This window comes from Synchiropus splendidus, chromosome 18 (genome assembly GCF_027744825.2).
Source record: "Synchiropus splendidus isolate RoL2022-P1 chromosome 18, RoL_Sspl_1.0, whole genome shotgun sequence".
Taxonomy (NCBI): domain Eukaryota; kingdom Metazoa; phylum Chordata; class Actinopteri; order Syngnathiformes; family Callionymidae; genus Synchiropus; species Synchiropus splendidus.
Genome location: NC_071351.1, coordinates 5,557,474 through 5,580,641, shown reverse-complemented (window position 1 = coordinate 5,580,641; position 23,168 = coordinate 5,557,474). Strand labels below are relative to the sequence as shown.

At 50.4% G+C, this 23,168-nt stretch overlaps 3 protein-coding genes across 4 annotated transcripts; 2 read left to right on the top strand and 1 right to left on the bottom strand.

Moving 5' to 3' along the window:
- Window positions 1-249: 249 nt before the first annotated feature.
- Window positions 250-3,585, bottom strand: coq10a (coenzyme Q10A). The gene is made up of 5 exons (XM_053848659.1): window positions 2,603-3,585; window positions 1,376-1,525; window positions 1,120-1,312; window positions 958-1,059; window positions 250-901 (listed from the first exon to the last, which is right to left on the bottom strand). Exons 1-5 carry the CDS (start codon window positions 2,737-2,739, stop codon window positions 734-736), a joined length of 750 nt encoding a protein of 249 aa, XP_053704634.1. The 5' UTR covers window positions 2,740-3,585; the 3' UTR covers window positions 250-733.
- Window positions 3,478-19,229, top strand: LOC128749254 (serine/threonine-protein phosphatase 6 regulatory ankyrin repeat subunit C-like). Its single transcript, XM_053848658.1, has 28 exons — window positions 3,478-3,691; window positions 4,178-4,261; window positions 4,338-4,416; window positions 4,497-4,567; window positions 5,644-5,844; window positions 5,996-6,083; window positions 6,330-6,472; window positions 6,546-6,758; window positions 6,903-6,981; window positions 7,057-7,171; window positions 7,254-7,336; window positions 7,447-7,564; window positions 7,939-8,007; window positions 8,076-8,216; window positions 8,315-8,377; window positions 8,445-8,556; window positions 8,697-8,768; window positions 8,842-9,043; window positions 9,129-9,216; window positions 9,288-9,405; window positions 9,475-9,694; window positions 9,761-9,848; window positions 9,915-9,998; window positions 10,083-10,228; window positions 10,294-10,376; window positions 10,445-10,527; window positions 10,682-10,773; window positions 10,867-19,229. Exons 1-28 carry the CDS (start codon window positions 3,665-3,667, stop codon window positions 11,136-11,138), a joined length of 3,234 nt encoding a protein of 1,077 aa, XP_053704633.1. The 5' UTR covers window positions 3,478-3,664; the 3' UTR covers window positions 11,139-19,229.
- Window positions 19,230-20,208: 979 nt separating this feature from the next.
- Window positions 20,209-23,025, top strand: rnf41 (ring finger protein 41). Of its 2 annotated transcripts, none has more exons than XM_053849411.1 (7): window positions 20,209-20,320; window positions 21,049-21,103; window positions 21,170-21,284; window positions 21,359-21,630; window positions 22,010-22,145; window positions 22,237-22,340; window positions 22,669-23,025. In XM_053849411.1, exons 3-7 carry the CDS (start codon window positions 21,195-21,197, stop codon window positions 23,021-23,023), a joined length of 957 nt encoding a protein of 318 aa, XP_053705386.1. In that variant the 5' UTR covers window positions 20,209-20,320; window positions 21,049-21,103; window positions 21,170-21,194; the 3' UTR covers window positions 23,024-23,025. The 2 variants fall into 2 exon arrangements, with proteins under 2 accessions (XP_053705386.1, XP_053705387.1); XM_053849412.1 differs by having other exon boundaries at window positions 20,214-20,320; window positions 21,020-21,103.
- The last annotated feature ends 143 nt before the right edge of the window (window positions 23,026-23,168 follow it).

The window sequence follows — 23,168 nt, the reverse complement described above, 5'->3', positions numbered from 1 at the left end:
CTGTTTTAATTTCTTCCAGGTTTCTGTAACTGAAGTCTCCAGGCTCTATTAATAAGTGTCCTGCATACTTTGGCACTCTCTGGTTACCGAGGTCACAAGTTGACTTGGTCCTCAGTTCCCAGAATCCTTCACTGCTCAAGGACTCAGCAGATGGACCAGACACTGCAGACAGTGGAGTGAGGCGGTTTCTTTTAAACATGAGACGAGTCTAAAATAATACTAGAGACCAGGCGACGTGTGAACAACAGGTTTTATTGAAAACATTATATATATTTGTATATATCTTCATCCTTTTCTCAACTCAAACAGGTCAGGCGCTCGTTGAAATGTTCCAGTAATCACAGATACATTTGTTTCTTCAAAATTAAAAAAGAGGCGATGAGGCGCCACGCCAGAACCTTCCACAACAAAAGCCCTGACGGAACAGCAGGACCTCAAACGTCACAACAGACGGGTGAGTGGCTCCCTGGTCCGGTCACGTGACTGGCTCACGTGTCACACCAGCTCAGGAGAATAAATTAGAACCAAACTCAAAAGTAAAAGCAGAAAAGTCGGCTGAACGTTGGCAACTCGCAAAATAAAAACTCCAATATCAAAACCTAAGAGCCGATGACGTCGTCGGCTTCGCCGGTGGAGGTAGACGGGAGCGAGTTCTGGAAACATTCTGAGGCGAGTGGTGTCATGCAGGTGGGTGGGGTTTGGGGGTCGTGGTGGTGGGGGCTCGCAGACGTCCTCACGTCTGGTGGACCTCGTGGAACATGAGCTCGCGTGGGATTCGGGTCTCTGGGCCGTAGATTTTACAGGCGCGGCGCTCGAACGCCGCCACGTTCTGCTTCACCACCTCGTCGAAGAACATGGTGGCGAGCTGAGAGTGCAGCAGCGAGCGGAACTCGAAGGAAATCTGGAAGAGAAGAGAGGTCAGCGAGGTCACGCTCAGTGGGACGTGAAGTCACTCACAGAAAAGTCTACTGTGCAGGTTCTGGGGTAACCAGGGATGCCGGGACTGAAGCGCCAGATGGTCTCCAGGTGATTGAAGAGTTTTCCGTCCGTACACACGGCCTGTAACACACACAGACCTCAGGACTCCCATTTGGTCCCCCCGTCAGTGAAGGCGCTCACCTTGACCAGGTGTGGCCGGACACATGTGATCATGGAGGTGTAGCGCTCCAGCACCGGTGGGAAGCCCACCTCCAGCTGGGCTTTGGAGTGACCCCCTCTCTTCATGATGGTCTGAGACTTCTTACACCAGGGGACGAAGTGCCTGTACTCGTCCACGTTGGCCACCACGTCGTACATCTCCAGCATGGAGTACCTGACAGCAGAGCAAAGGTGAGACCTTTACTCCAGCACCGCGGCGAGAGCACCCGGGGCGTACCCGAGGATCCTCCTCTCCGAGTACTCCTTCCTCTTGTTGGTGAGGCTGATGAAGTTCCTGTTGAGAGAAACGGTCGCCATGGCGTCCCACTCCTGCAGGCAGAGCGCTTTGGGAGATCTGGTCATCAGGATGCCACACGATGACAAATGTCTGGATGGAGAACACACACACACACAAGTCCAGGTTAATCTCCACACACACAGGCTTGTGAGGCCAGTTCCAGAAGAGCATGTGACATGCCAACAACAATAAGTGGGAGGGCAACTCTGGTGTGTGACCGGGGGAGAGGGGTGAGAGGGGTCCAGAGCCCCACCTCCATTTGCAGCAGCAGCAGCAGCAGGACTGTACTGCGGAGGAGGGACAGACCACATCTGGACCTTCTCCTCGGAGACTTGAGGAGCCTGCGCCATTGTTCCTGTGGAAGCACCTTCCTCCACCCCTCCTTTCCCCCAACATTCACACATTGTCGTGCAAATGACTGTTGCTGCAAGAGTTCTTCTCCAGCACTAGTACAAGAGAGTTGTTGGTAACAACTCCAGATGTCTCCTGAGCTTCTCGGCAACAATCAACTCACGTGTTTTTATCAACCTGCTCTGATCACATTGCTTCATCACCACAATCACTCATCACCAGCTGATTGTTCTGAGCCTGACTGGGTCGTGTGGTGCTGGAGCCGGTCCATTGTTAGTGTTGATCAAAGTTCTAAGTGAGGAGCGCAGCCTGAGGCCAGACGTGGGTCCACAAAGTAAAGAAAGGCCCTGATAAGGCGTGACCTTTTGTCTCCCGACACCTCAGCTGGAGGCAAACACCACGACCCGGATTCCCCACAATCCTGTTGGTCCAGAAGCACTGGAGTTCAGACAAAGTGATGCAACTTCTCACTCACCATCCACTACGTAACAGCTTGTCACAAATCCTGCTCTTTAGAACATTAGTCATCACTGCACATGAGAAGAAAACATTTGGTCATCACTACACAACATTCATCCAACACGTCCTTACACAGTCACTAGTTCGTAATAACGGCAGTGACGCTGCCTTATGTGGGAGTTACGTGATGGTGTGTAGTGAAACGCGGCATCTGTGTGTCACAGTTGTGTAATAACGATCCCGTGGTCGATAGTCTGTTATTACACCGCTACAGCGGTGCATTACATGTGCTGATCGTCCAACTCAATTTTAAAAATAGAAGTAACCCCGTCTCAGAATGAAGAAACAATAACTCACCGGATGTTTTGCCGCATGCAGCTCCTCGGCACCATAGTTCGGCTGGAGCGGGTCAATCCGCCGGTGGCGACCTGGAGAAAGTCGCTGAGGGTCCGGACCCCCATAGGGAACCTCCTGGCGCTGGCTGCGGCGGCCATGGAACCAGCTGATCCCGACGGGCGGAGAAGGGCGAGCCGGAACAAGAGACGGGGGTCAAGAACCCTCTGCTTCGACCTCTTCTGTGGACCGAGCCGAGGGTCGCGAAAAATCAGCTGACTAAAGCGACACGTAAATGCGCGGAGATAAAAAAAAAATGCTAGCTGGTGTTAGCCTGTTAGCATCTTTACACAACGACTCGCAAAGGAAAACAAGTCGAACAATAAATAACCGTGGAAACGAAACTCACATCCCTTCGTCTTTCGCTTAGCTTGTTTTGTGTTTTGAAGAAGGTGTTCGCAGAAGAAGGTCCAGCTGCGGACGACCTTCTGCGGCTAAAGCGAACGCCGGTGGGACGAACTGCTTCTTTACTCTACGCCCCGGCGCAGACGATGAGCGCCCGCCGTCTGCTGCCCCCTGCTGGTTAGGATGTGGCGCTCAGGAGTCGAACTGAATTCGTTCATGCGGGAGTTAAGTCCAAAATCCGCCCCTAAATAATCACTTATAACCGAGAATACAAGTCTCACTATGGGGGTACCAGAAACGGAGGGCGAGTGGACCACTCCTCCGAGCCTTCTGAAGACAACCGTCCAATAATCTTCCTCATTTTCATCATCTGCAGAACACGTCAATTCCAGATATGCGTTTGACGTGACGGCGTGCTGGCAGAACAAATTATGAGCGAAATTAACTCTGTCGTGCGTCAGAGACATGTCATCCCGCTCTCGTCCGGCAGGGGTCGCACCAGAGCGAGCCGCCTGTAGGCGGACCTGAACCGTCAGACCAGACAACAACAGTGACACATTTAGAGCGGGTTTGTGTTCCAGTCCAGCCATGGGTGTTGTCTAAAGGTGGACTCAGTAGCACCGACGCTTACCTCCAAGTTCCATCCTCATGAAGGAGCTCCGTCCGGGCTGAGGTCGGGAGATGGGAGTACTCAACATTGCAGACCAGGTACAACCTGAAGCTCCGTGTTGCAGCTGTGGCGCAGTCTATTTGCTGGAACATCCCAGCTTCTCTTTGCATCATCGTTTGGATGGAATGTTGCGAGTCTTTCGGTGGTCGTGTTCGTGCGGTCGCGTGTGATTGTCTCAGCCCCAACATTTGGGCCGCGGCAACGAGCTATATTCGCGTTCCGTGGAGACGGGATCGGCCCTTTTCTGGGACGTAGCCAGAAACAGCTAACTGCAGCTAACTGTTCCCACTGGGCCTGTGAAGAAGGCCGCTGATAGGCGCTGTGTAATTACTGGAGTAACGAGCGATCAACGCCTTAATTACGTTATATTCGAGCTGCAAATGTGGATCCAGTCTGAAAACGATAAACGAAACACCTAGCAGCGAAACAGAATCATCCATATTTACGGAAGGATCCGTGTTTTTCGCGATAATCCCTGTCTACGGGATTAGCCGTGCTAGCGCTAACTGCTCTGTGTCCCGCAGCCTCCTCTGGTCCAGGCCATCTTCAACCGAAATGTTGAAGAAGTACAACAACTATTGCACAAAAAGGAGGATGTCAATGCACTGGTGGGTGTAATACACGCTACTTTTGAGGGTTTAACAGTGGGCCGGTGATAATAGTGTGGTATGTTCGTTGCGACAGGACCAGGAGCGTCGTACGCCGCTTCATGCTGCTGCCTGTGTGGGTGATGTTCACGTTATGGAGCTTCTCATCGAAGCAGGTGGGAGTCCTGAAGCAGGCACCAGTCCGAGGTTCGGGAACCTCTCGAGTGTTGTAACTGTGTGTGTGTGTCTGTGTCAGGTGCCAGCGTGAACGCGAAAGATCATGTGTGGCTGACCCCGCTGCACCGAGCTGCTGCTTCCAGAAATGAAGTAAGAACTGGTTTGTTTTCCATCACACCCGTTGTTCACGCTCTGAAGTGGCATGATCAGGTGATGACCTTCAGTACACAGGTCACACGCATGATGACAAAAGTGTAATTGAAAATATCTACAGAATGTCTGTGTCCTCTAAATTGCTACAAAAACAGTTATCAAATACACAGGGAGTATCTGACCTGATCTTCCTTGAGTATTTCGGGTGGTTCGTGTTCTTACTTTGTCTGACACACATTTCCATGAAGTGCACTCACCGACCTGCATTAGAGTCTTTCATCAAGCACCACGAGTCTGTATTTCCTGACCGACGGACTTGTGGTTAGTTTCCCAGATACTGACTGAGAACAATGGAAGTCTTGTTGCATTTTACTTGTGGTTTACTTGTCTAGTTCAGTTCTTTTAGCTCATGTGTTCATTTTTCAGGTGTATTTTTCCTTTTGTCCAGTGGATCAGTCAGTCGTTAAGAAGGTCATTATCCTGAAGGAGGACACCCCCTCATGAACTTGGTCCAAATAGCTGAAAACGGCTCTGGACAAGTCGCAATTGTGAAGACAGATTGTTGAAAAGGGATTCAAGCTAGTGAAGGAATTGGCAGCCATTATTTCAACGACTAAATGTCAATGTTTGAGAGCATTTAAGAGATGCGTCTATTATGTGAACTCTGCTGGGCGAGTGGCTGAATTCCACGACTGAGCAGCTGGTCAGGAGTTCCGCGCTGATGACTGTAGACAAGGTGGTGTGGAAGTTCTGCATCATCTACTCTCACACAGCTGAAACTCTGTTTACTTGTGACGGTTTTAAGACTCCTACATCCTGAATGTGCTCCTCTGCAGTCGTTCACCACTGAGATGTGGCAGGAGCTTCTGATGCTTCACTCTCACAAACATTTACTTTACAATCTTTGAGTGACAGTTTTAAAATCACAATTGGTGCTTCTTCTGCTGCCACTCCCATCTGTGTTCTCTTGACAGCTTATTTTGTGATCTTCCGTGCAGCTGCAGTCTGAATGCAGTAACCATGGCGATGGCGTGGCGAATGTTTCCAGTTATTCATGTGGTTGTTCCTTGCAGAGGGCCGTCGGTCTCCTACTGAGGCGCGGTGCTGAGGCGAACGCCCGAGACAAGTTCTGGCAGACGCCGCTGCATGTGGCTGCTGCCAATCGGGCCACTCGCTGTGCAGAAGCCCTGCTGACCCAGCTGAGCTACCTGAACCTGGCGGACCGCACAGGCAGAACCGCACTACACCACGCTGCCCAGAGCGGCTTCCAGGAGGTGAGGTGTCAGGATGAAGCTTCAAACCCCCTTCCTTAGTCGCCTGACTTTTCTAGATGGTTACTTCTCTGTTGCTCATGATGTTACCGTGATCATTGACTGGTGTCAAGCCCAACCAGAGCTGTGACTGAACAGATGTTGTCTGTGTCAGATGGTGAAGTTGCTGTTGAACAAGGGGGCAAACCTGAGTGCCATCGACAAGAAGGAGCGACAGCCCCTCCACTGTGCTGCTTATCTGGGTAAAGACAAGTTCCTCTTCTTCTCTACACACAAGCATCTCTGTCAGATTCTGTCAGACGTTTCATTGTCTGCTGTGAGAAGCACCGACAGGAACCAGTTAGTTTGGGTCATGTGATACTAGTGTTGCCAACATGAGAGGAGAGACTGTTGCCCGCTCTGGTGTCTCTGCTCAACTGTGGCTCGAGTCTTGATGGTGGTCCATGTTGCCAGTCACTGAGCCGTTTCATCTCTGGTTGTTCTGTCAGGACACGTGGACGTGGTGAAGCTGCTAGTGTCACGCAGTGCTGACAAGAGCTGCAAGGACAAGCAGGGCTACACCCCCCTCCACGCTGCCGCCGCCAGCGGTCACCTCGACATCGTCAAGTACCTGCTGAGAATGGGCACCGAGGTGAGCGGGTAGACTCCTACCTCATTGCTCGGCGTTCAGTCCTCTGATCTACTTTGACGTCCTTCTCCACCAGATCGATGAGCCCAACGGCTTTGGGAACACAGCCCTGCATGTGGCGTGCTACATGGGTCAGGAGGCCGTGGCCACTGAACTGGTCAACCACGGTGCCAACGTCAACCAGCCCAACAAGTGTTTCTACACGCCTCTGCACCTCGCCGCCGTCTCCACCAACGGTGCCCTCTGTCTGGAGTTGCTGGTCAACAATGGGGCAGATGTCAACCAGCAGGTCGCTACACAGACACAGACGATTCCACTGTCACTGCAACTCAAGCACCAAATGCAAACACACACACATGTACACACACACACACACACAGTCAGCTCACCTTCCCACGTGACGTGTCCTAACCTGTCGCTTTTGTTTCTTCAGAGCAAAGAAGGGAAGAGCCCCCTGCACATGGCAGCCATTCACGGACGCTTCACACGCTCTCAGATCCTCATTCAGAATGGTAACCATGGTGACAGTCAATTGATGGGATTCTTTTGTGCCGGACCCTCACTTTGCTTGCTGCTGTCGCCTTCAGGTGGGGAGATCGATTGTGTGGACAAGTACGGCAATACTCCTCTCCACGTTGCTGCTAAGTACGGCCATGAGCTGCTGATCAGCACTCTGATGACCAACGGAGCAGACACAGCCAGGTGAAGACACACACTCACACACCCATGTGTGGAGCGCTGTCCTCTGTATTGTCAATGGCTGAGTTGTTGTGTCTCCCGACAGACGTGGGATCCATGGAATGTTCCCTTTGCACTTAGCTGTGCTCTACGGGTTTTCAGACTGTTGTCGCAAGCTACTCTCCTCAGGTTGGTGTCTCTGGTGCAAGCATGTTCACCTGCGTAGCAACGTCTCCTCTGCATTAGACTTGACGATCAAACCAACGGTTTCTCTCATCTTTGCTGTTGTGTTGCTGCAGGTCAGCTGTATAGCATTGTCTCCTCCATGAGTAAGGAGCACATTCTGTCTGCTGGGTTTGACATAAACACCCCCGACAACTTTGGGAGGACCTGTCTACACGCTGCTGCCTCTGGAGGGTAAGTGGCTCACTTCTCCCTGAACGTAACCCATCTACCTTTTTCCTCTCGGGCTTTATGTAACCGGCTTACGAATGGCCAGACTCAAGTCTTTCGCCTTCCCTGCTGATGAACCCTCAAAACACGTGCCCATGTTCCTTAAACTCATTCATGAAGGACATACTGTTAGAGTGACCTGCTTCACCTCATGTGGAACTTAGCCACGTCTAATGTTCTGACACCATAATAACCTGCAAAGCAACTGCACCTCAGACTTTATGGAAGCTCCGAATCACTGTCTCATTGGAGAGTTGGATATTGGGTCACTTTTTTTCTGTCCCGTACCAAACGCAATACCTGCAATTCAACATCGATGTTGTGTGCTTCCTCCTCAGAAATGTTGAATGTCTGAACTTGCTCTTAAGTAGCGGCACCGACTTGAATAAGAGGGACATTATGGGAAGGTGAGTGTTGGCTGCAATCCTGTCTTTAAAGGTGGCTGTCAGTGTTTGACAGAGTTTGGCTCCTTCAGGACCCCGTTGCACTATGCGGCTGCTAATGGGAGGTACCAGTGCACTGTGACCCTGGTTAGCGCTGGCGCTGAGGTCAACGAGCCCGACCAGATGGGCTGCACCCCCCTGCACTACTCCGCTGCCTCGCAAGCCTTCAGCAGGTTTGTTGCTGTAGCGACATCTAGTAACTCTTGAGTTGGTAGTGTCTTACATTGTTGTAAGATAACTCAGTTGTTGTTAAAAACTTTGTTGCCAACAGAGTTGATCGTCATTTTTCTGGAAGCTATCAGAATGAAGAAGACGAGGCCAAGGAGTCGTACTTGTGAGTCTCTTGTGTGACTGACTTTGAGGAGTTTGTGCAGGGGTTGATGAGCTCTTGTCCTCAACAGCTGCCTGGAGCATCTGCTCGACAATGGTGCAGATCCGTCGATGGCCAACGCCAAGGGTTACAGTGCCGTTCACTATGCAGCATATCACGGCAACAAGCAGAACCTGGAGATGGTGAGTTCTGCTGAGACTTGTGATGAGATGTGAGCTCAGATGAACCTGCACCGTTATTTAGCTGAAATGGGGGAGAGTTTTAACATTTTAGCTGCTGCTTGACTTCAGTTTGGAAGTCATGATCTGTTTTGGTGTTTCAGCTCCTGGAAATGTCCTTTAATGCACTTGGAGACATTGAGAGCAGCATCCCCGTCAGCCCACTACACCTGGCTGTAAGTCTCTCGTCTCCCTTTCCCTCGTGATGTCATAGCGCTGACCGCTGACTCACTGCACTGTCCCCTGCAGGCGGACAAGGGTCACTGGCAAGCTCTGCAGGTGCTGACGGAGACGGCTGCCTATGTGGACATGCAGGACGCGGCGGGTCGCTCCGTGCTCTACCTGGCTGCTCAGAAGGGCTTCAGCCTCTGTGTGGAGGTTCTGCTGGCCCAGGGAGCTTCCTGTCTCCTTAATGAAAACCGCCTCATGAGGACCCCCGTTCATGCGGCAGGTGCGGTTTGCTCGTCCTGTCCGTCTCACATGACCAATATGATGTGAGGGGTTGACTGATGGAGCATGTGGTGATGGTGTTTCAGCTGCCAACGGTCACTCGGACTGCCTGCGAATGATGATCGAGTACGGGGAAGAGGGCGACCTCATCAACGTTGTGGACAAGTTTGGGCAGTAAGTTGTGACTCTGGCTCAGTGAGGAGTCTTCAGTTGTTGAGACGTGTGTGACCATTGGTCTTGTGCAGGACCCCTCTGATGCTCGCTGTCCTGGGAGGTCACACCGACTGTGTTCACTTCCTGTTGGAGAAAGGGGCTTCACCAGACGCCCAGGACAAGAGAGGCAGCACGGCACTGCACCGAGCGGTTCGTCCATAGCTCACATACCGATGAAAAGAAACCATGTTGTTCATAATCCTCCTTGAATGTGTACAGGCGGTGCTGGGCCATGATGACTGTGTGACGGTGCTGCTGGAACACAAAGCTTCTGCACTGTGTCAGGACGTCCAGGGTCGGACACCGTTGCACTACGCAGCTGCCAGAGGCTACGCCGAGATCCTTGCCAATCTGGTGCCGGTTGCCGTGGTGACCGATCCACTAAACAAACTGCTGGACAACAAACAATATACGCCATTACACTGGGCTGCTTACAAAGGTCAGTCAGGGCAGCTGAGGAGGTCGCAGCGGGGTCGGTCCTGTGTAACGCATTGGTCTGTTTCAGGACACGAAGACTGTTTGGAGGTTTTACTTGAATCTAAAAATGCTATTCACGAAGAGGGAAACTCGTTCACCCCCCTGCACTGTGCTCTGTGAGTACCTCAGGCTCAGGGCTTTTCCATTGATGCGCTTTTGTTGACCCGACTTTCCTCTGGCAGGTTGAACGGCCACAGCGGTTCCGCTGAGAGGCTGCTTGAATCCGCGGGGGTCCGCATGATCAACGCCACAGACGCCAAAGGAAGGTGAGCCTGGGCCTGAAATACCTGACTGAAGCTTCTGCTCTATTGAGTCAGCTGTCTGTAGTGAAGTCACTCTTACGTCTGCAGGACTCCACTCCACGCTGCTGCGTTTGCTGAGGATGTCGCTGGGCTTCAACTGGTGCTCCGTCACGGCACTGAGGTCAACGCTGTGGACAAGAGCGGACGGTCTGCCCTGATGGTGGCAGCTGACAAGGGACACAGCGGCACAGTGGGTAGGTCTACTGAACGTACAGGGTTGACTGGAGGACTGTTTCGTTTGAACGTTTTTCTTACTCAGCGATCCTGCTCCACCGGGTGAAGGCGGATCTCACCCTGCTGGATGAGAACAGAAACACTGCTCTGCATCTCGCCTGCAGCAAGGTAGGCACGCACACACGCAGAGTGTGTTTCCTTCTCCAGGACTGATCACTTTTGGCTTTCCCCTCCAGGCCCATGAGATGTGTGCCCTTCTGATCCTGGGAGAGATCCACAGTCCCACTCTCATCAACGCCACTAACAGTGCTCTGCAAATGTGAGTACACGCAGGCACAGGCGGCCTCTGCATTTCACCCCAAAGTGTTTCAGTCAGTCATGACGTAGAGAAACACGAAATACTTGACCTGAGTGAAACAACAACAGCAGTAGGTCCTGTTGACAGTTCTGACTCCACCGTCTCTCCCCCTCAGGCCTCTACATCTGGCAGCTCGGAACGGCCTGGCGACGGTGGTGCAGGCTCTGCTGAGCAGAGGAGCCACAGTTCTGGCTGTGGATGAGGAAGGTGAGAGGCGTGAAACATTTTCATCTGATTGCCAGCAAGAAACCTTCACCTCGTGAGAGTAACAAACCATGCTCCATCCGTTGTTCCCTGCAGGGCACACCCCCGCTCTGGCCTGTGCCCCCAACAAAGATGTGGCCGACTGCTTGGCTCTGATCCTGTCTACCATGAAGCCTTTCCCTCCTCGGGACCCCTCCTCCTGCTCCTGCTCCCCCGGCTCCGTCTCCCCGACGCCAGGTCTCAACCTCCTGAAGCACTGCGGCATCACAGCCACATGCACCCCCCTGCCCAGCAACGGGCTCCACAACGGCTACGTTAAGGACCGCCATGGCGCGCCGGTGGGCCTGGACGGGTGCCTGTCTGAGTGAGGGAAGGTCCACCAACAGCTCCAGCACCAGGAGGCGGAGCCAGGGAGCACCCACCCACACGTCTGTTCCGTGTATGTCTGTGCGTGCGTGAGTGTTTGGTCTTCTCTTGAGGTGCAGTCAAACTTAATATGCAATTAGACGTCCGTCCCTCGTCTCCTGGTAGTGCTGAACACTGCGAGGCTCGCCACTCTGCAAGGTCACTCACCACCAACGAGCAATCTGGACATCCCCCCCGAACCGTTTAACCCTTTAAAGTCATGTTAATTCTAACCACATCTCAGTGCATGAAGTCTTTCATATCTTCACTCAGTCATATCATGTCCGGTGGGGACCTTGTAGAGGAGCCTCCGACGCAACAACGATCAAAGATGTTTTCTTTGTTGACTTTTTCTTATTGTTATGAAGGAACCACACAAGGGAAACTTAGCGTATGAGTGCAATGCCTGTGTACTGACAGTACAATCTGAAATCTACAAACTCATCACAAAGATTCTGCGGCGAATAGAATTGTTTGGCATTTTCACAAATTTGCTGCTGAATTCACGGAGGGGTCGCGGCCTTCCAAAGGTGCGTCCTCGCCGGCGCCGATCAATTCTTGCCGGCGTTCGAGGAGAAAAAAAAAAAAAGATGCTAAATACGTGTTTGTTAAGCTAGAATGTTTCTAAGCATATAAGTTATGACCAAAGTTGATCGACACTACTTATGGCTATAAATTATTTATTTGAGATAAACTGTACTGTATAGAAAGAGAGACAATAGATCTTGATATACCTCGTCGACTCGTTTAGCAGCTGCTTCATCTTCACGCAGGGTCCGCGGGCCTGCGGTTCTCCCCCGAGGGACAGAACCGCTGTAGGATAGTGACTGACTGAGGCCTTGTTTATTTCCAGATGAAGGCTTTACTAGTAATATCTGCCAACAACACCTCATCCAAGCATCGTATCTCTGAGCACATAAATGAACAAGCCATTTCAATTTATTTCCCATCTCTTTAACAGTGTTTTTCTTTTTTTTTTGTTTTTGAGTTTAGAGGGGAATATTTCAGCATTGCCTAAAAGATTTCTTGTCGTTCTATTCAGGCTGATTTTATTCTGAAGTTGAAGAGTCTTAACTATACTCGGGGCGGTCGTCAACAGTATTCGGGGGAGGGGGGTTTCAAGCAATATTTTCTTTTGGCCTTCAATTGTTATGGTTAATATTTAGTTTTTCTTGAATAGACAATCACTGTCACAAGGGCTTTTGTTTCCCTGGAATGTGTTTCATTTGCTTTTCCTCTTTTTTTTTTTTTTTTGGTTTATTATCCGAAGTCTGATGACGATTTCATGACCTAAATGAATGGCTCTGTGCGTGCCGGGCATTTTACCGTCGGTGTCAACACAAATGCACTGGATTGCCTTTTACGGCGTCTCATGAAATGCCTTTTTGACCCATGCCTTCCGTCGTTTCAGTTGGATCGCGACAGAGAGGATGATGAGAGTCACTAATAATCCCGTTTTGTCCCGGAAGTCTCCTGGATCGTTGAGTACGGAGGGAGTCTTTGTTTTGGGCCAAAACCTGCTGTTGTCTTTTTTTTGTTTTTTGTTTTATTTTGTTAGTAGATTTCAGGAATAGAAAGCAGAATCCAAATATTCGCTTCATTTATGTCGTCATCCCGTTTCTGGTACTGAACTAGCGAAGATTGTATCGGACCACTTGAGCTGTTTTCTTTCTCTATGCGACTTTAGTTTCTGCCATCTCCTGGTGGTTCAGCGAGTCGGATTGTTTTCATCGGTGGCGCCCGCCGGTGACAAAGAGGCACAATTGCACATATGAAAAGACTGGATGAGTCGAGGACCTAGTGTGTGTGGAACCGCCTAGCGTGTGGTTCGCAGACAAGATTTCAATTCACAAATGACTGACTTCTAGCTAATTAGCGACCCGCAGAACGTGGATTAGGTTTTGTTTGGAATCTCAGGATCTGTGCAGGCAGGAATCAGATCTCAGCAGCGGTGACGGGAACCTTAGTGTTCCGCTACGATCCCACAGCACTTAGTGAGTTAGTGGGGCCGGCACTTTAGTACGTTCAGGTTCTAAGTGTTGCAGACGGGAGCAAAGGAACCGATGTTTACATGCACGAGTGCTGCTCCATACTGGAAGTAGTTCAAGACACGCTGCCAACATTTGCTTTAGGAACGTCCCCGAGTGTGTCTGAGTGAGTGCCAGCGTGTGCCCGAGTGTCTATGCATTTGCCTAAATGTGACCTGACGCAGTTTTAATCATCCTGCAGTCTGATAATCGGACTTGTGATGTCAGCCTGATTCCACTGTGGGGGCACCGTGGCACACGGTCTCAGCAGTAACACTGAATACACACTCATATTGGCCGGTCGTTTGCCCAGATCCTGTCCCGGTCCGTAGGTGGTCCGGCACTGTTCCAGCTGAGCCGGCTCCTCGGTTCCTCTGGATTTTCAAAAGCAGGAAATCGATAAATCACTATGGGAGTGTCTATACATAAGTGACAACATCAGGTAGTTTGTTTGGGGGAACCTCTGGTGTGGCCACAACCGGACCCCCTAAGTGGAATCAAAATTTCAGACTCACTCAGTCTGTTTCCCCCTCTCTTCGTGTTTGTGAACAAAGCCATTGATCCGGCAAACATTGTGATGTCACCTAGTATTCTTATACGACCTGTATGTTTGTGTTGGTGTGTGTGTATGGTCTACTCTTGTGATCATCAGTGTGAACGGCGCTCGGTCCACTTGTAGCAATAGAAGCGTGAATGTTCTTGTGTGACGTCGCCAACCCACTGGAGCGCAGCATTAATGCCAATGGAAGATTTTGAAATAACGCGGGTTCCACTGAGTCTCCGCTCACTGGCGAGGCCTGTTTGCCAAAATGACAGGGTGTCCGGGGCGAGGGCTGTTGGATGTTGGGGTGTGAGTCATTCAGTTTTCTTTTGGAGCGGAACCGTACACTAAAGCAGCGATGGATTTTATGCACCGATCCGTTTACATTCGGACAATAGAATCTGAGCCATGAGTCTTCTGACTGAAGTGAATGTTGGTCAGTGGGTCTGGAGCAGATGCCGGCGAGTCACCTGACCGCCTCACATGAGTGGCAGTGAGATCATGTGACCTTGTCTTTCGTCTTCACTCACTCGATGCTGGTTGTGTCTTCCTGAGCTGACAGCCATTGTAGTTTCCTCCGATTTTTAACCCGAAGAATTTGAGGTTGTCATATCAATTGTTGCGTAAATGTTGAATGATGTTTAGTTGTCGGTGTGTGAGCGTGGTGACCTCCCGCTTCTGCGGTAGAGGGGGTTTGGCCTCCTGTTCTTCAGGCAGGCGTAGCATGTAGCAAAGCAGGGTTTTGAACCTCACACCCAACACACTTCACCATCCGCTAGAAAGGAGATTTGTTTGTGTTTGTGCTTCAAGGTCAATGGTTTGGGGTTTGGAGTGATGTGGTGAGAGAGACCTCTCTGTTGAGCTCTCCATTCATAAGAGCTGAGCAGCGCCACTCGCCGCCTGATGCTTGAGCAGGATCAGTCAGACATACACACGGTCCGTGCCATAGAGCCCTCACTTGCCTTCAGACGTCATCAGTCAGGTTTATTTCTCATGTCTTCACCTGAGCATCCTGAAATCTGACAAATCACTACTGCCACCCTCTGGTTCAAGTTATTGTTGTTGTATGAGCGTGTGTGTGTTTTGCGATAGGAAAAACATGATGTCCACACAAGTAATAAAGAAAACGCATCCAGCGAGCGCGAGGTCGCCGTAGCGGGCCTCGGTTGGTGTTTCCATGAAAATCTGCTGGTTCACTGTTGAGCCTTTTGCCTTAAGAATTCAAGAAAAGCTGAGCAGTGGTGCTGCTGGTTCTGTTCTGGTGTTTAGCGCAGCAGCAGCAGCAGCAGCAGCACAGAGCTGGAGGTTGGAGGCGTCGCCATATAGTCCACTGTGAAAGGGTTAATCCAGAAACAATCAGCCGCCGCAAGGGGGAAACGGAAGGGTGCCCAGGGATTGTTGCTCGGACCAGAACCGATGATGTGCATGAACCAGCCTGAGAATCCAGGAGCACATCTGTTCTAAGTGAAACGTGTTGTGATCCAACACGCGACTCAAGCGAGTTGCCACTTTTCCTTTTTCTCCCTCAAAACAGAAGATGAATGTGTTTACACATTACACGTTTTCACATTAGCTTCGCCCTTCTGTCGTCCAATAGAAGACACTCAATTGTCAGAAAATATTTCTTTACACCCGAGTCAGGTTTCTGGTGTTGGAGAGACTGAAAGTTGCTGTAAAAACTGACGCTGTGCGGTGGAATCCGGCTTCAGTGTCGGATGTTCCTCCAGACCTGAGGAGCTTTGAGGGTCTGCTTGTGTATAAGAACCTTTGTTGGTTTGGACCTGCAGTTTTACCTCACCGGCCGTCTACTCTCTTCCTGAGTGTGTGAGCTCACATTGGCGCTCTGAAGCGTGTCGGTCCAATTCCTGGTCAGTGGGGTTTGGGTTAATTTACCTCTGGACGTCCTGTCAGGTCAAACTTCCCGCCCACAGTCCTGTGTGGCGCCACACAGCGGTGCCTTTGATTTACTACCGAAAGGTTCAGTCTTCCATTTGAATCCCGAAGCCTTACAAAGGAAAAAAAAAAAAGTCGCCCACTGACCCGCAGGCCCGCTTCCCCTTTGAGGTGGAATCCAAACACTCATCTTCTAGTTCAGGGCGGCAGGAGGAACTTGCACATTTCTAATGTGGCACATCAATCACTGACCGGGGATCAACGGTACGAAAGCACAATTCCAAAGAAGGCAGCGCCGCTCGTCCAGGGCCGGCGGGTCTTTTCAACTGAATTTAGGCGCCGGTGTCAGCCGAAAGCCTCCCAGCTCGCTCTAGGTTTGATTGTCAGTATCACAGCAACTGTAGATCTAGTCAGAGCTGCTTGTGCAGAAGCGGATCTGCGAGGTGACGCGTAGATGAGTGTGTGTCGTGATCGTGCAGCTAGTTCGGTGTTCAGTAGCCGTGTGCAGTGTTAATAACCGTGTGATCGTTTTACAAGCGTGTTGTCTTTTTACCACCTGAGAGGGAGAGTCGGCGGCTCTCGCGCCAACCTGCTTCTGTTTTCTTCACCACAGCAGTGCGGTCTGGACCCAAGCGGCTTGTTTGAGGACCAGGTCCCGGCTGGTGAAAGCACCAAGAGTTCCCATCGAAGGTGCCGCTGCTGAGTCTTTAGAAAGCAGAGTTAGGGTTGGGTGAAACGCCGGCGGTTCTCCCAGATGCATGAACTTTCCCGCTGACCTCGTTCGAAAGAGACAAAATATAAAGTGCAATAACTTTGGTTGGTCGTCGCTTCCTTTGGGCTCCAGTTCTTTTTATTTGTTGACTTGAAAAGTCGCTGGTTTGTAGCAAATCCCGGATGAGGAGGTAACGTCGGATTGTGACTGTGTAAAATTCCTTTGATTCCGAAACTGTGACGACGTCGTCCTCGCAGGGGAACCGGCGCCGACGGTTCCTCACTCGTTGTTTTGGTTGTTAAAATCCTGATTTCACTGGGCCAGACTTTAGTTTGCATGCGTCGATGTGTTTTGCATCCTGGTCGACGTCCAGCGCGTCCGAGAAGCGAAGAATGAAAAATGCCTTAAATTAGTTTCCGTGTAGAAGTTTGCCACCGACTTGTTTGCAGTTATGGTTGAGTCGTTTTGTATCCTGAGACGTTTGAAAACAAGAAATCTGGTGCAGCTCGGCCTCTTTCCTGCAGGAGATTTTGGAGTGAATTGGCACGATTTTGTTTTTAGAATCACCTGAACATAGTATCATTTTAGCTATTGCTTGGTCTTAATTGGTAACTGCAGAAGCTGTCTTGCACTGTTCATGACTGTTCATACACCCAAGACGAACATCAGCGTTTAAACAGGAACGTGAATGTACTGGAGGGCGTGAAGGTAGAAAACCCAAATGGATCAAACGCAGATGAGAATTTACTGCACAAAACTAAAGTGAAAGGCCAATATTCCACGTGATGTTTGGAGCTGTTCCTGCAGCTCCGCGCTTGTCTGACAGCTTTCTTATTCTTGAATGCTTGATGTCAGTTGAGAGCCGGGCCGGTCGTCCCCTGTTGAGAACACGTGTCTGTAAACATTCCCCCCCTGAAAGTGCCGTTTGTTTTCACCAGCAGTGTCTGTGTTGTCCAGTTTAGTAGCGGGCGAGAGGCGTGACCTTCGGGACGGGTGCTTGGTCGGCGGTCGCTGCTGGCGGAAGGATGTTTTCGCGTTCTGCTCCGCTGTTGACTTTTTGGCTTCTAACAATCGGTCGCGTGGGCCTGACGCGGCGCCGACCTGCTGGTGTCTGACCTGTCGGGGGCCCTTGTGAGGAGCCAGGGGGCTCAGGGCGACAATCACTTCACGCGCACCTTCACACTAATGTAAGAGATTGAACGACGTCCGGCCGACATTCCAAAGTTGACTTTCCTTCTGAGTGGCAGGCAGCGAGGACGCCGCGTGAGACAGGGTTCCCGATTCAGCCTAACGCAGATTACCTCATTTACAAACCTGCAAATATTCTACTGTGTGTGTGAGGAGTCGATGACATCATCATCACCAGCAGCAGCGACCCGACTTCACTACGGACCAATCACCTTCACTGGATTTGTGTTGTGAGCGTCGCCGGACGTTCACGCCAGAATCAGACCACTGCGACTTACGTTTGTTCATGGCCAGCGCTGCGTCTCCAGACAGCCCCGCCAAGCCCTCAGGGTCCTGAAACGTCCAGTCATGTTCGGCCCAGTGACAAACTAGAGAAGTAGCAGTGAAGCGAGCCAAGAGTGGCGAGTTGTTCTGCAGCAGTCTAGCGCCTGCTTGTGGTCAGAATGCTACAAAGCACAAGTCCCCTCTGTGAGCATGTAGATTAGCGTGTGTTGGAGCACCACCTCACTGGTTCTCAGCGAGGGGAAGCTTGAGGAACTTCTCGCTCACTAGAGCCAAACACACCTGAAGATGTCAGCCACTAACCCGCCGCCGGCGATGCTCTCCAACAAGACGACGTTGCCATTGTATAGCTGCGCTCGTTTATACCGTCTGATGTAGATTTAGCGCCACCTGTACAAAGCACAACATCTCCGGTAGTTGATCGATATCCATCTGAAGTGCAACACCTGGTGACTGAATGGCTTGAAATTTGACGCAACCTGCCTCATCCTGCGCTGTCTGGAGACGCAGCCACGGCGCCGCTACCATGTTAGCATCACTGGCTGTTCTCAGTAGCATTTCTCCTACCTCCTTGTTTTGCAGCCTTGTTTGTCTCGCCGCCTGTTCTGACAAGAAAAAAAAAAAAAACAGAAGCAATGTTAGTTAGACTTCAGCGTGCTTGGTTGTGCTGTTTGTGTATGTGTCTGTTTGAAAAAAAAAATATTTAAGAGAAGCATTTATAGGAGTAAAAACACCACTGGAATGTGAAGCCAGAACATGTGACCGTTCAGTTTTCCCATCCTTCCCCTTTAGCTTTCAGCGGCCAGTCGGCAGAAATGAGTCTCATTTTTAATATCTCGCCCCACAGCGATCGATAACTACGTTTACAAGTGTCGGTCTGGGTCGTCACGTGGAAGGTGGATTTGTAATTCGAGTTTGCGCCTTGAGCCGTTTGCCTTTTAGAGTCCATCTGTCCGAACCAAATTCTGTCACCGCACTGCCCCGACATTCTACATTCAGTTTGACGACAAGGGGTACAAGTCAAGGTGAAGGGTTTGAGGTTTTTGAACCCCCTCTCCCCACCCTCCTCTCCCTCTTCCCCATGGTCAGTCAAACCTCAAGCCGTTCATTCTTGTCGAGTTTCTTGGACAATGCAATCCTGAAAGCACTTTGCCTTGTTATTCCTTTGTGTGAACATGTGAATGATGATTTGTTACAAGAAATTGTTAAATATGTAAAAGATCATTCACTGTTTTGGAAAAACCTGCATCTGTCTTTCTGACGTTAAACAGAAAATATGAAAAAAAAAAAATACAATTTCGTGACATTAAACCTGAATCTATTTTATAAAATGTTTGCTGCAGCCAATTGGTCTTGTCATTCAGTATTGTGGCTTAGGGTTGTTTGTGTTCAATAAAGTGCTATTGCTAAATCTTCACGCTCTGACTCTTTTTCTCTGGCTCAACATTCACACCGCCTCAACTCCAGCTCTTCCTCTGGTGCCTCTGGTCCATCACAACTTCAAAACAACTGCAGATTTTTGAACGGAATTGACAGGAATCAAAATGAATACTGAGTGGGGTTTTCTGCAAGATGCCGTCCTGAGGTGGAGCATCTTTGGACTCAGATGGAGACCACAGCAAGCTGTTACCTTGTGCTTGTTTCTCTCCATGGAATAAACTTTAGGCTGGTTTTTCAAAAATGGAAGTGACACGATACAGCTCATTAATTTTAGAAAATGTGTCAAATATTGGTGGGGAATATTGTTGTAGGATGATAACAACAACAACAAACATGGAGGAATCCATGAACAAAAGCATCTGTTTGCTTTTGTTCAGGGATGTTTTTCACTCCACTATGGCCAGGGTTTCCACTACTCTGAATGTACTTGAGATTCTTATAAAATTGAAATTCTTATACAAATACGTTCAAGACATTAAAAGAGCTTTAGTTTAAATAAGGTGATATAAAAACCTGAACATAGCCACCATCGTGATTTATTGTGCTATTGTCAAACTGATGCAAAATAAACAATATTTTGTTGTATGTTGTATATAAATGTATGTATGGGTCCATCATTTGATTCAGTAATATACCAAAAAAATGTGGCTTCCTGTGGCAAATATTCTTTTACCATTAAACTGCGATTAATTGAGATTAATAAAATAGATTTTTTTTTTTATTAAAATATATAGAAAAGAAATATACATGGAAGTGCATGTGTGTATATTTACATATGAATAAATGAAGTAGTAGTGGCAGTAGGTAAACACAAGTAGTTGTTTCCGTCACAATGTTGCACTACGAAAAACGACTTTCTCCGCTTCAACTTCTAAGATCAAGATCACTGACTATTCTGTATCGGAATGAGGTCCTGATTTACGTCATGACGTCACAACTCGAGACGCAGCCGCGAGAGGGAGCGGAGGGAGATGTACCACAAAACCTAGCTCGCGCTCCTGCAGCCATACGCCTCGAAGTTGAGTGAAATAGATGCGAGTTCGGGATTCCCCGCAAGTTTCGGTGAGTTCCTCGCGGTGTCACGCCGTTTTGCGCCACTGAGACCGAATGCCCGACCAAACAGCCGTGTAGTTTGTGAGTGTGTCCTGTTAGCTCCACCGCTAGCATCCCGACCAAAGCAGCTAGCCTGTAGCATGTTTATTGGTCGATGAGTCATTTTATTTTCTCGGTCCGCACAGCGAGTCTTTTCTCTTCGAATGTCGAATGGTGGCGCTGGCTGGATTGGTTTCGACAGTGAGATGTCACTGAGTGCCACCTACGCAGTTGACTGCTGCTTGTTTGGAGACATGTAAGATGTGAATCGCCCGAGACCGGTGTGAGCTGCCGCCGCAGGAACTAGGTCACTCCACCGGCGTCGTCCGACGGTCGACCCGAATCTGTGCGTCTTGGGTACCAGTAAATATGCGTCCGGTCCATAGTTACTCTGCACTGACAATAGTCCTGATAATCGTGTTTCGTGCTCGCCCCTTGTGCAGACATAACTGTTTTCACCGCCTTCAGTCGGTACCCACTTCCCCATTCATCCTGAGGGACGAGGTCGAGTCACAAACCCTGTCCTTGTCTCGCCAGTGGTGCTCAACATGACGCTGTGGATTGGGAACTAACCCCACCAGGGGGTTGCCCCTTTTGGATCCTCCTCCTTGTGTTTTTGGCTTCAACTCACAATGGATGTGTTATTCACGTTTGGTATTTGACTTTCAGAGGCTCCCTGTGTGTCTTCCTTCTGACAGGCGGATGTAAACATTCCCAGCTGGATGGAAGCAGCTGCAGCAGTTTGGGAGTGAGGTAGTGTCATGCTGGCACTCGGTCCAGGTGTTTTAGAGAGTGAGTGTGTGTGTGTGTGTCTCTCAGGAGGCGCCGGTCCCAGTAATGTACCATGGGGTACGACGTGACCAGGTTCCAGGGGGAGGTGGACGAAGACCTACTGTGTCCAATATGTAGTGGCGTTCTGGAAGAACCGGTGCAGGTGAGTTTGGGTTCTGCTGCGTCCGTCTTTGTGGATTCAGCTGCCACTGACGTTCTCCTCTCTCTCGCGGTCAGGCGCCGCACTGTGAGCACGCCTTCTGCAATGCCTGCATCACACAGTGGTTTGCACAGCAGCAGATCTGCCCGGTGGACCGGTCCGTGGTGACCCTGGCCCACCTGCGGCCGGTGCCCCGCATCATGCGGAACATGCTGTCCAAGCTGCAGATCAACTGTGACAACGCTGGCTTCGGCTGCACGGCCACTCTGAGACTGGACCAGCTGCAGTCGCACCTCAAGGACTGTGAACACAACCCCAAACGGCCTGTCCAGTGTGAGGACGGCTGCGGGTCAGTCTTCACCTTTTTTTCCTCTCGACTCCCATCCTCCGCTGATCTCTCTTCAGGGCTTTACTCTTCTCATCTGTATGTGGTATATTGGAATCTCTCAGGTCACTCCCATCCCTCGCTCAGCGACTCATTTTCACTACCACCCTTCCTTTCTCTGACTCATCTTGCCTCTCACACTTTTTCTCCTTACCTTTCCCTCCTTGGTTTCTCTCCACTATCTCGCCATTTTCTTGCTTGTGCATCTCTCTTTGTCGCCTCCTCACTCGATGCTTTCTCTCCTCATCCTCTCCAAGGTCCCCATTTGCTTCTCTTTCTTTCCATTGTTCCCCACCCTCTTCAACCATCTCCTTACGCTCTTGTTCTCCCACCCCGTCCTCAGACTGGAGATGCCGAAGGATGAGCTCCCGAACCACAACTGTATCAAACACCTGCGAGGCGTGGTCCAGCAGCAGCAGACGAAGATCAGTGACCTGGAGAAGACGGTGGCTGAACACAAGCACCAGCTGGGAGAGCAGGTCAGAACCTTCCGTCCCTCACTTCTCCTCACACTGCAGCGTAGCGTTTTCATGAAAAAGGAACTGACTGGAAATGTGGCTCCACCCACAGAAACGGGACATCCAGCTGCTGAAGGCCTACATGAGAGCCATCCGGAGTGCAAACCCCAACCTGCAGAACCTGGAAGAGAGTATAGAGTACAACGAGATTCTTGAGTGAGTCAATATGTTTATTAACGGATATAATGTTCCCTGATCTACTTTGATGTGCAGTCATAAAAGTAAACCTTCCTCCTGGTTTACGTGTGTTCTTCAGTGTCATCACACGACCAAGGGAGTCGCACCAAGTGTCAATAAAACCTGCGGTAAACATGGCTGCCATCTCCTGTTTAATCGATATTTATAATAGGACGCCATCTGGTGGTTGTTTTAGGACACTGCACTACCTGGAATAAACGTTCACGTCAACATTCAGAACCTTGTCGAACAAGAATAGAATTGCTGAACCATTGAGATATTGCTGACTCTCTCCTTTTGTTCTTAGGTGGGTGAACTCCATGCAGCCCGCACGGGTCACACGCTGGGGCGGCATGATCTCCACACCGGACGCCGTGCTCCAGGCCGTCATCAAGCGCTCGTTGATTGACAGCGGCTGCCCTCTGTCGATCGTCAACGACCTGATCGAGAACGCCCACGAGAGGAACTGGCCGCAGGGACTGGCCACGCTGGAGACTCGACAGATGAACCGCCGCTACTACGAGAACTACGTGGCCAAACGCATCCCCGGCAAGCAGGCGGTGGTGGTGATGGCCTGCGAGAACCAGCACATGGGCGAGGACATGATCCTGGAGCCGGGCCTGGTCATGATCTTTGCCCACGGCGTGGAGGAGATTCTATAACCACATGACTGACAGAGGCTGGAGGTCCTGCAGCCACATGACTGAGTGAGTGACTGACTGGCTGGAAGAGCCTCTGTGACCACACCTCCACAGCCGCAGATGTTCCGATGCCCTACATGACTGACAGCTGGAGAGTCTGACCTGA

Bases quoted from the DNA above. Each gene is read 5' to 3' on its own strand.
- coq10a (XM_053848659.1), bottom strand. From the start codon at position 2,739: ATGGCCGCCGCAGCCAGCGCCAGGAGGTTCCCTATGGGGGTCCGGACC. The intron at 1,526-2,602 runs GTGAGTTATTGT...TTCTCCATCCAG, and splicing joins TGCATGCGGCAAAACATCCG to ACATTTGTCATCGTGTGGCA. The intron at 1,060-1,119 runs GTGAGCGCCTTC...TGTGTGTTACAG, and splicing joins TCCGGCCACACCTGGTCAAG to GCCGTGTGTACGGACGGAAA.
- LOC128749254 (XM_053848658.1), top strand. From the start codon at position 3,665: ATGGGAGTACTCAACATTGCAGACCAG. The intron at 3,692-4,177 runs GTACAACCTGAA...TGTGTCCCGCAG, and splicing joins TACTCAACATTGCAGACCAG to CCTCCTCTGGTCCAGGCCAT. The intron at 7,565-7,938 runs GTAAGTGGCTCA...CTTCCTCCTCAG, and splicing joins CACGCTGCTGCCTCTGGAGG to AAATGTTGAATGTCTGAACT.
- rnf41 (XM_053849411.1), top strand. From the start codon at position 21,195: ATGGGGTACGACGTGACCAGGTTCCAGGGGGAGGTGGACGAAGACCTA. The intron at 21,631-22,009 runs GTCAGTCTTCAC...CCCCGTCCTCAG, and splicing joins CAGTGTGAGGACGGCTGCGG to ACTGGAGATGCCGAAGGATG. The intron at 22,146-22,236 runs GTCAGAACCTTC...CTCCACCCACAG, and splicing joins AGCACCAGCTGGGAGAGCAG to AAACGGGACATCCAGCTGCT.